The 11,961-nt window shown below is 31.0% G+C and overlaps 1 protein-coding gene across 1 annotated transcript in view; it reads right to left on the bottom strand.

The window, feature by feature from the left end:
- Nucleotides 1–1,403: 1,403 nt before the first annotated feature.
- Nucleotides 1,404–11,961, bottom strand: part of LOC137645721 (cysteine dioxygenase type 1) — a 70,959-nt gene continuing 60,401 nt past the window's right edge. The window contains exons 4-5 of the mRNA XM_068378605.1: nucleotides 5,231–5,400; nucleotides 1,404–3,992 (exon numbers count right to left, since the gene is read on the bottom strand). Coding sequence (XP_068234706.1) covers nucleotides 3,981–3,992; nucleotides 5,231–5,400 — 182 coding nt within the window. The 3' untranslated portion in view covers nucleotides 1,404–3,980. The remainder of the gene's footprint in view (nucleotides 3,993–5,230; nucleotides 5,401–11,961) is intronic.

Genomic DNA, 11,961 nt, shown 5'->3' with positions numbered 1-11,961 from the left:
TTAATTACTGAAGTGCTTTTGCATTTTTAACATTTGATATAAAAAAGGTAAACAAAGTTGATACCAGTTGAATCCTGAACTCTATATCAAAGTATTAGTTTCCATGTTATATTAAAATAGAATCAATAACAACAAACTCCTATTCTTTTTTTTTTTTCGATGATAATTTACACTGTAGAATTCTGTAATATCATTTTAAAAAGCTACGAAACAGGAGGGGTTTAGAGTGACGAATAATTGTCTTACAAAAAGTGCATACCTTCAGCAATAAGGCAGGTAGACTATACTATATATCAGGCAGAGAAAATACATTTATTCTATTAAAGAGCAGTTTATTAGTAAAGTTGACTTAGGGCGTGCATGCTTCCCGGCAGATTCTTCTCTGGATCCTTAACTATGTCAGTCTTGGCAGTAAATTCCTACCCGCCACACCTCCATGGCTACGACCAGCTACAGCATTGCCTGTGACTGTGATATTCGTTTGTTGAATGCCCACTCACGAGTACTTTGGAAGAAAACGCCCATTTCAATGCTGGAAGGATGGTGGTTTAAAGAATTTTCTTTTGTAATTATAGTGGCATTTTCTCGCAAATTAAGTGTCAAATTTGAAGTTCGATTAAATTTGCAGTTATCTCGAGAATATAGATTCATTATCATTATTGGTACTGAAGTTCGTTGAAGTTTGTATTAATCTTTATAAGATATAGATGTATTATATATAATAGTGGTCACCCGAAGTCTATTTAAGCACAGTATTACGATTCAATACCTTTTTATAGTTTTGCAATCACCCAGTATTTTATATTAAAATCTCTGTCTCCATTAATGTTCAGCAATATTATTTTGCGTCATACTATATTGTAAAAGGAGACCTTCAATATGCACCCTAGACCACCAATTTTTTTTGTAATGTCTAACTCGTGCAAATTAATATTTTGATCATCTATGGACACCTTCAGTAGATTTTGTGTCATAAGGAGTTTTCAGTTACAAGAATCTTCATAATCCTGGCATTCATTTCGGCATCGTTGGCATTCTGTGTGATGCCACTTGTTAATTTAGCATAACCGTGTATATTTTTCAACGGTTGTAAATTAACTGTGAATGTAAAATGCTTCTTGTTAATTATGGTAATGACATATTTTTATTTCTATTTAGTAAGTGTAACAGAAGTCAAATAATTTTAAATACCTAGCTTTATAAGGAAAATATTTTTCACAAAATCCCTGCAACGTCGTGTCTTGTATCTTATAAATCCAAAGACCCTTTTGCAAACCAGGATAATAATAATTATATATTCTAGACATTATTTATTATAAGAATATCTTTCCCCTACACCACAAAAATATGAGATACAGAGCAAAATTTAAGTAAATATTTAGTAAGAAGATTTATTTTATGAAAAGTTTTTTTCAGAAAAGAAGATACAAATTATATTGATATCTAGTAACATCCCTTGGTATGTCAGTCAACATGTAGAAGATGATTTCCTTCAAAGTAACTCACTTGAACAATTTCTAGTAATACGGTTGAATATATTTGTAGATCTGTGCAATCGTCTAATATGTTATATTCACAGATTTCTGTCCGTTGTCTCAAAGGATAGATAGCAGATTTTTTAGCATCTCACATTGATGGTTATGCTTTACTTCAACATAAAAAACTGATTTAATCCTATATTAGCAGCTGTCAAAATGAAGTAATAGTGGTGGGAGATGGTGCATTTGTTTTAGTTTCTCTGAGTCTTTACTCTTATATAGATCCAACCGTTTTGTATTGATAGATAAGTGATTAAACATACTTAAAATCATATGTATAAAATAAATATCCATATACGTGGATGTTTCATAATCTTAATTTAAAGTGGTGTCAGATTATATTTAATCAAAGCCTCAATTTTGAATTGTATAAGGTTGGTTAGATGTTTACGTGTCTAGTAGATTGATGAAACTATCAACGACATAAAGTACGACTCTTCTCAAAAGAGTTTTCTATGTATTATCAAATGTGTAGGAGGTCAGCCATGATATTCACAAAAGATGAAGCTTTTATTTCAATAGATTTGGAAATCTTATCTGCTAGCCATCAATTATTATTAAAATATGAGGAGATCAAGGAATTATTGATTGGCGTGGCTGCACTGTGACGTAATGTCTCGATTTTATACAGAAAGAAAAAAAAAACAATTTACTGGCAATATTTCGTTTGTTTTTTACCATCATCTGTCTATGGGAGTTAACTGTTAACTGTACAGTACTTCAGGTGCAGTAGTAGCCAAACACTTATCTTTTCTCTGAAGCATTTCAAAAGTTAAAAACACATGTATTGATTATACACACACATATGCATATATATATATATATATATATATATATATATATATATATATATATATATATATATATATATACACAAAAACACAAGTATGTATATACATAATGGAAATATAAATGGCTAGCACTTTTCTGAAGGAATTTTATTTGCAAAAGGGAAACTGTGATGAGAACCATTCTTTGGTCCCTGCAATGGATTTGCGTCCAAAATTAGATTTATATTTTCTTATTAAAGAATAAATGCTTTAGAATATCTTATTGCATACAGTTAAAACATATGTATTCTCTTTTGACTGCAGGAAAGTGACATATAGGTAAAGGTTTAAATGCAAATTCCAAAATATAGTGGAAATAGATTTTACTCCAAAATATAAGGAAGTCTACCAGATCATAGTGATCAGTCGTTATTTTTTTTTAGAATTATATATAAGTGTAAGAAAATATTATACTTGTGCATCCTTCAGATATACTTTATCTTTAAGAAATTAAACTCCTTCAGTTCCTCTGGTATGTGAAATTCAGGTCTTGAATCTTTTTATGTCATTGGTTGAAAATGCTGACATCTCTTAAAGAGAATGACTTGAGTCATGGTTCTCGTAATGTATTTGCAATGTGGGGTATTAGATGAATGCTACCAGACGAAATTATTTGGAAATTCATCAACTTCCTGTTTTCATTAAGGTATTTTGACATTTTTTTGCAGGCCAAATTTTGCATGAAGTCAATTATCAGTTACATAACCTTGAACTATTTCTTTAAAAGATAAAGTTTGCTGAAGAATACACATTCCTGTGGTTATCACAACGCTCAAAGAATGCAAAATTTATATAGTCTCATTTTTGTACAGAAGTAAGTCCCCAAAAATAGCATATAATACAAAAACAGTAACAAATAGAATTGGAAACGTAAATACATGTGCTTTACGATACAAAAGCATAGGTACTTATATTTCTCCTTATATAACAGCTCAGTATTACCCTAAAAAGCATGTATCTTAATTTTCAAAGGATTATTCATTTGCAATATCTTACAGTATTATGAAATCTAAGCTAAAGAAAAAGAATAAAGCCATATTATTTTTAACAAAAATCTAAATGTTGATATGCTGCATAAAATATTCTCTATCAAAATATGTACTTCAATATCTATACTTTATAACAAAGATAGTTTTAGAATATTAATATATTCATATTATGAAAATCCATTTCATATATTTGTTTCAATATGCAAGCACTTGCTTCTTAAACTTTCCTCGTTATGCTTTGTCATTATTATTAAGTATATTAGCACCTTTTTGAGAAAGACGTGCCAGTGAGCAAAAACTTTAAGCAGAAGCCAATAGAAAAAGCTCCATTTGTAAATAAAAAATTTTAATGTACAGATATTATGCAAAAATTATGGTATTCATGCTTGACATACCATTATATATACTGAAATTATAGCAAATTCGAAAGCTTAAGCCAATTTTGAGGGGGGTGAAAGTTTCTTGATAGCAAGAATGAATACATGAAGCTTGTTATAGTAACAGAACTTTCCTCTGTCACAAGTTTGTAACCAGCCTTATATGCTACATTATTTTGAACTGTAAGCAAAGTCTCCGTAGTCGTAGAGGACTTGCAGTCATTGCTGCACTGGTCGTCTTCCTTCTTAAGATTTTCTCTGGAAAGAAAGAAACATAAATCACATGTGAGATAGAGAACGATTTCATAAAGTTTTTTTTCCTTTTTATGTAATTGTTCTTTATTCAATTGTATAATTTTGTTTGAAGAAAGTTCACAATAACCCAGGACCAGGTATGCTTATCAGAGAGTTACATGAAATCTATTATAGTTTCGGAATAAACAAAATCTCCTAATGGATGACAGAGCAAGATTTCTAAACAAAAAAACTTTGTATTTAATTTCTAAATTATATTATATTCAAAGTGGAATACAGAATATTTTTTACGGACATTTTCTTTTTCTTTTTCTCAGAAATGAAGTATGTATGTTAAGCCGAAATTTTCAAAGGTAAATGCAAGGATATGAAAAACTTTTTCAAATCAACGATTGCAGCAGCTTGAATTTTTATTTAGACAATGCATTTTTCCTGAATGTCAGATTCCAGGAGAGTTTTTTTTTTTTTTTGCATCTCAATGTGGGATTTTTATTTTCTTTTATGACTTTTGCAACTACTGCATAGAAAAGTACTACATTTATATACAGTCTTATTGATGCATTAGTTTAAGCATCCTCTCATGAGACTGGTTTATGTGTGTGTGAAGTACAGTCAAATACAGTTTTGATTTCACACTTCTAATACAGTACTTCAGAACTAATTACAGCTGCATATTGTTAAAGCAGAGACAACTGAATATTATTTCATTAATTCATAGCTTGCAATGGAAGGTAATGATGCAAAGAATGATAAGTAAATACACACTGTTTGGAGGTATCTGATTAGTGGAGTATATCCTTTTTCATTTCTCCGGCAAATGTGATATTTTCAGCATTTTTTGCGTAGAGTACTAGCTCTAATAGGAGAAATAATATATATAAATTCTAATGGCATTGCTTATTCCCTTTTCAATGAACTTGTCACATTTTGATTCTCCTTAGTTTCAAGAATATTTTGAGAGAAAATATCATTACATCTATCAAGGGAAAATCTCAAGTAACCGAGAAATATGAATTGAAAACTCTTACCGTGGAGTCTAAGCAGAGAAGAGGATATTTAGAACAGTAAAAAAATATTCAATTTATTCCAAATTTTCAAATTTACTTATCGTTATGCATTTCTGAAAACGACTAAATAATCTCACTTGACCTGGTATTATAACTCTCATAGAAAAATTCCCAATGGTGTAGCAAAAATCATATAAACAGTTTACCCTTAAACTGGATTACTCTTCCACTTACTGTTTCACATTTTTTTCCAAATTTACTCCAAAATGTAACTGGGCATTTGGTCCTCTTGCCGGTACGCTCATCGAACATCGAGCAGGAGCTGTAAGGTGGACAGTACAAGTGCAGAGACACTGCACCGTCACTGTGGGATGGGTTCTCTACTCGATGAAGGCCTAGAGAATCTGAAAAGTACATTGTCAAAGTTTATCAAAGTTCAAATAAAACATAAAACCTCTCTCTCTCTCTCTCTCTCTCTCTCTCTCTCTCTCTCTCTCTCTCTCTCTCTCTCTCTCTCTCTCTCTCTCTCTCAAATCGTAGGAAAGGGAGAAGGCCCTGTGTGACAGATAAAAAAGTCTGTTTTGTTAAAGCTAGAAAAAGCAGGTGTAAATTGTTTCTTTGCGATAGACACAAGTGGGAAAGTGTTGATAAGATTTCGTTGGCTCTTCCTATTGGATTAATTTTAACAAGGAGCTGGAATATAGTAGAAGGTATTTGTATGAAAACTGCTGCCCAAAAATACATATTTGTCAAATACCTATTCATATTAATTTCAACCAATAATTAAAATTTCTATTGTACCTAAACCTAATGTTCATGCTTCTATACCTAGTAAAGTGTAAGCATTCCACTTCTTGCTTCCCGTTAACTATATGCTTTTCCTTAAGATTCCCAGGACAATTGATTTTCTTTTCAAGTTCAAATTATATAATACCTTCCATTTGGGTTTTATAAATATACTGTACTTGCCCAATATGGTAATCTTGGAACTTAGTAGATTCTAAAAGTACTGATTGATCCCCCTCGTGGAGTTAGCCACAGAGCAAGATGTTCTTCTAACTCAGTAAGAATAACTTAATCAATATTAGGGAACATGTAAATAAATGTAAATTGAATATTGCCTGTAATAGTTTCGAAATCGTAGTTCATCTCCTGATGAAACTTCCCTACTTATACTGGATTCAGTAACTGTAAAATAATTACTTATATTAGCTTTTATAGGCCACTCAATGTTCGTACTTGAAGAGATGGGTTGGAATTTGCTTTGTACACAATTCAATTTATTTTTACCAGAGTCACTTTTATTTTTATTTTTATTTTCAATCTGTTTTAGCCCTGATTATAAAGCCCTGCTTTGAAACAGTGGCGTAGAATGAAATTTTAAATTGCGTATTACTTTTCAGTCATTTTCTTTATAGGCTACTGAACTACGAATTAGACATTTTGTATGTCAACACGTCAGAATAAGTAGTACCTATCCCTGTTGGCTAGCCATAGCCTAAATAAATTATTCAGGAATTGATCTTAAATGTCATCGATTACCAGAAGATTTCCGAACTGGTACTATCTGGTGAGGTGATGCTGGTAACTACTCGTTTGAGTATGTGAAAGATATCTTGAGAGCAATGTTATGCCTTAAAAATCTGTGAATTGTGTATCAAATATTAAAAGCATTATAATCTGAAATGATTCAGTAAAAAACAACAACTGTAAATATATATTCTATGCAGTCTTGTTTGATGGACTGTAATCTTTAAGCCAAAGGATCTGTATAGAATTTGATGGTGTTATAACTTGTTATATGGAGATTGTTCGCGCCGAAACTAAATCAGATAAGAAATCTGTACAACTCTTCCTTTTAAAGATATGAAATGTTTACTAAATCAACAGCATTTCCCAAACAAACGCTACCACAATGTATTCGGAAATCCTACAGTTCACTTTTTTCATTATTTGACGGAACATGCGACTCATTGTACCGTTGCATAAGTAAATATGAGTGTTAATGCAGGTATCCATTGGTTTGGTAAATTGTCTCAGGGGATGAATTATGCTGTCTAGACATTTATTAATTTTTACTTTATATCGCATTTCAATTTAAAAAGTACCGTTATTTTATACGGATTATTGTTAGTTCAGACAATTGTTACCCCATTTATAATCAAAACTGCTGAATCAAAGATTGCATCCTTGGGTAAAAAAAAAAGGGAAAATCAAACTTTAGTTCTCAGATGGCTGTGTAATTCACTGTGGAGAATCTTTCTTTTAATCTTTCATTTTGGTTTTGTTTACCAATCCTTGAGAGAGAGAGAGAGAGAGAGAGAGAGAGAGAGAGAGAGAGAGAGAGAGAGAGAGAGAGAGAGAGAGAGAGTATGATTGTTGATAGCGGGAAAGATTACTGGAATAATTGAAGATTGTTTATCTACTTTTTATTAGATAGGTTAGGACAGTAATGAATGTCTTGGGCGAGTGCATTTTTTTTTTTTGATTGAGTGCAGCAAGAGTAAGTTGTTTTTATGATGCTGGATTTATATATTTATCTTATCTAATCAGCTTTGGAAGTATTGAGTTTATTTATCAGTAAGTATTGTTTATCTGTGTTTGGAGTGGTTGTGAATGATAGAATAAGTTTATTCATTTTTTTTATGGTGCGGTAGCTTAATTAGCTTGGAGTATTCATATGTGTTTTTTTCTGTTTATTTATCAGTCGTATTAGGACTACTATTGGATCACTACTAGAACTACTGAAGTATACGATATAGGTGACGACAACCCCTTTGAATTTAACCACTACATTTTGAATAGTATTTAAATAGAATGATGGTAATGGTAATGATGAACAGGCACGGACACAGGAAGTGCAGTTGACTGTTCCAACGAGATGTGTTAGACTGTACAGCCTTGTGTAGACGATAGTGTCTACTCAAACATATACACGCATGGCATGCATATATATATATATATATATATATATATATATATATATATATATACATATATATATATATATATATATATATATATATATATATATATATATATATGTACATATATATATATACATATATATATATATATATATATATATATATATATATATACATATATATGTACATACATATATATATATAGATATATATATATATATATATATATATATATGTATATATATATATTATATATATATATATATATATGTATATATATATTTATATATATATATATATATATATATGTATATATATATTATATATATATATATATATATATATATATATATATATGTACATATATATATATATATATATATATATATATATATATATATGTACATATATATATATATATATACATATATATATATATATATATATATGTACATATATATATATATATATATATATATACATATATATATATATATATATATATGTATATATATATATATATATATATATATATATATATATATATATATATATATATATATATATATATATATATGAGTAAAGCTAAAGCAAAGTCATTCAAAGAAGGCAACCGTGTTATCCCATACGAATGGGAAAAAAAGCAGGATAATAGACGAATAATATATACATATATTTATTTACTTATTGTACATTTTTGCTGCGGGTGTGCTTTTTATTAGTGTTCTTGATTTTTCTAATGAATGTGGTTTGCTTTTTTTTCTATTAGATTTGAGTAATACAAATTTAAGAAATATGTTTTGTTTAAATGTCCAAGAGACCAGTTATTGATAACGTAAGGGGAAAATTTGTGCTAAATAGAAGTTGTCAGTAAGTGTGAGTAAGGTGTGTGTCTTTGTGTTTTCTTTTATCCCTGCACATCACCTCTTCTGTTCTCTTTATTTTCATCTAAGAGCTGTTTTACAACAACCATAGACAGTAGAATATAATATTTTTCCATTTGTGTGTATCAAATAAGGATTAAACTTGGGACTGTGTGAAAAGAACTTTTGGTTCACAGGAGATCCTATTTCCTTTTGTAGTTGGCGTCAGTCAATGAACAAGGCATTGTCCTCTATGGCTTGCTAATGTCTCGGTTGGGGTCGTTAATATCACTATTTGTGTTTTCCTCCTCATGGGGGATGTCCTATGAATTCTCACATTTCTGGCTTCCAGAAAGTTACCCGAAGAATGAGACTGCCGAGTGTCCAAGGGTTTTCGGTAACAATAATAAAGGTCTGATCACAACCCAGGAATTGCATGCTTGGAGGAGACTATGTTAGGCAATCCTCCTTTTCCTCCTGGATTGAACTATTCATTTTTTCATTGACTTCCACCTGAAGATCGTGTCAATGGAGGTAAGACTATTGTTGTACACAAGTCTTTAAAATATTGTGTGATTATTAGTGTGATTTAGATGGCACTTTGGCTATCTACTCCCTTTACCCTTCTCCCAAATGTGGTTTTATTGAAAATGATATTTAGCATTCAATGAGGGAGCTTCCTACTCAATCTTTTTTTGCTCTGAGATTGTAATGGTCATCACTGTATGGGGTGATGTTACATCACAGGGCTACCTATGGCAATCAGTGATCTGCTATTCAAGTATCCATCTGAATTATGTTTAGTTAGTAGATGAATATTTGAATGAAAGTAACCCTTTCCCTATACACTTGAAAAATGTTAAACACACCCCAAGTAAATCTCCTCAAAATGAAAGGTCGATAGGAGCAATTTATGTCACGGTATTATCTTAGAGAATTTGAATCTTTTAACTCTCATATGACTTTTTTTTTTACTGAAGTATCTTGAAAAGCCATCATGATACTATTACAACCCTAAAAAGAAACCTTATAGACCTACAGTTCCATGGAAAAATATGCATGTTCAAAGAAACGTTATCAGAAAATGTTGTGTCAGACATAAAATAATGGCTCTTCTCAAAATGGAACAATATACTTTATACACATGTCCTTTCCAAGCAGCGAATGCATTTTAAGAAATGCAAGGGAGTCATGGTAATACTATGTTAATGGAAGCAGTTCAAGAACTCCAATGACAACTGTTTTGAAAAAAAAGATTAAAAAGCTTAGTGGCAAGTTTGTTCCTTCTGTTTTACCCATTTTAAAGATAGACATTTTTTAAGTATCTTACGCCTGAAAATCATTCTATCAAGTTTTAAAGAATTCATAAATCACATATTGCTTTGGATCTTAGCTCTAATGGCATTGATCTATTCTATAATTTAAGAATTTAAAGACGCTCTGTCTCCAACCGAGGTCAGCACTTCTGTCGAAAATACAATATTAAATGAATTTTGAAGCATTTGTCAGAAAATACCAGGGTCTTTCTTTTGAAAGTCTTGAATAAAAAATGGGTGACTGGTATACTGTACTACCAAAAAGCTGAGAAAATGCCATTATCATTCCAGCTAAAATATCCAATAGGAATGGATTGGAAAGCAGACCAATTGGTCTAACAAGTTATATCACTAAGCAAATAGAAAAAAAGACCTACACCAGATTAGTTTGGTATCTAAAATCTATCGTTTTCCTCTTTTACTCCAGTTTTTGAAATAACCAACCATTTCTATTAACGTTGTCTAGATAAGTCAACCAAATTCAAGAAGGCTTCCCCCAGGCAATGTCAAATTATCGGTGTTTTCTGAATCTTGAGAAAGTCTATGAGATTACTGTACATAGCAAAATGGCATGCTAATATGATTAGATCCATTGATTCTTTTTTATATTGGACATATTCATAAAGTAAGAGTGGGAAACACAATATCTTGGCCTCTTATTCAAGAGGAATAAATTCCACTGGGAAGTACCTATAGCATTTACTGTTTTGTCATAGCTATGAAAAGTATCCTAAAGAAATTTTCCTTTCCTGTAAAGCGTTCTCTCGTTGCTGATAATTTGGCAAAATACACTAGATATGATACCCCGTTAGTTTGTAAGCATTTTCAAAAGTCTATCAGTGTCAGTGTTAAATGGGCAGATGATTATAGTTTTAAATTTTCAATATCTAAGACTCGGGATGTTTGATTCATGATTTGTAAACAAATCGAAGTATACTCACTTCAGCTTTAAAGGGAACAATTTCACCTTATTAAAAGGAAGTTAAAATTCTAGTCATGATATATGATTGTAAACTCACATAGTCTAGCCCCCTTGAAACCTTAAAATTGAAGGTGAAAAAACCTCTAATTTAAAAAAAAAAAAAAACCCTTGTCTAGTGTTATAGTTGGAGAGCAGACAAGACGTTATTAATGACGCTATATGATTCTCAGTATAGATCAAAGCTTGAGTTCGGTTGCTAAATATATTCTTCTGCATGTAAAACTGAACTGCGAGAAATGGACATCGTATACAATATGGGCCTTAGGATGTACTCAGGTGTATCTAGAACTTCCCCAATTGATAGCATTGACGTGGATATTAATAAAATACCACTTGATCTAGGAAAAAAGGATTTGGGTCTTTGGCATCTATAAAGAATGCTGGTACAGCGAAAAACCTTGCTCTGCACCGACTGAAAAATATTAAACGATAGCAAAAACTAAATTGATCCAGTAAAGCCTCCTACGATGTTTTCAGAAAAGTTAGAAACTGTGAGAAACTGTTAGAATTGCTAGAAACTCTTTCAGATGAGACTTAATTATCAAAATGATGAGTCTTCATGGTCCACCCTGGGTCATTCTTGAATAATCCACATGCCAAGAGTTATTTGCAGAAAAAAAAAAAAAAAACATTCCCATAGAAGAGGTCAACACCAAGTTCCTTGAACAAGATTCTGTAGATAAAGATCAAGTAAAGCCATTTGCTGATTTTTAAATCAGAGAACAGCTTTGGATGTGCTGTAGTTCATAAGGCTGAATCATATTTAGCTACGTTACCTGAATATGCCTTCGTATTTACTGTGTAAAAGACAGCACTGGTTAGGGCAAAGGAGCTCGTTTTAGACTCAAAATTATAATAGCCTCCACATATTTCAAAA

The sequence above is a fragment of the Palaemon carinicauda genome, chromosome 8 (assembly GCF_036898095.1).
Source record: "Palaemon carinicauda isolate YSFRI2023 chromosome 8, ASM3689809v2, whole genome shotgun sequence".
NCBI lineage: Eukaryota > Metazoa > Arthropoda > Malacostraca > Decapoda > Palaemonidae > Palaemon > Palaemon carinicauda.
Note: the sequence above shows the minus strand (reverse complement) of the source record. Positions and strands in the feature narration are given on the sequence as shown.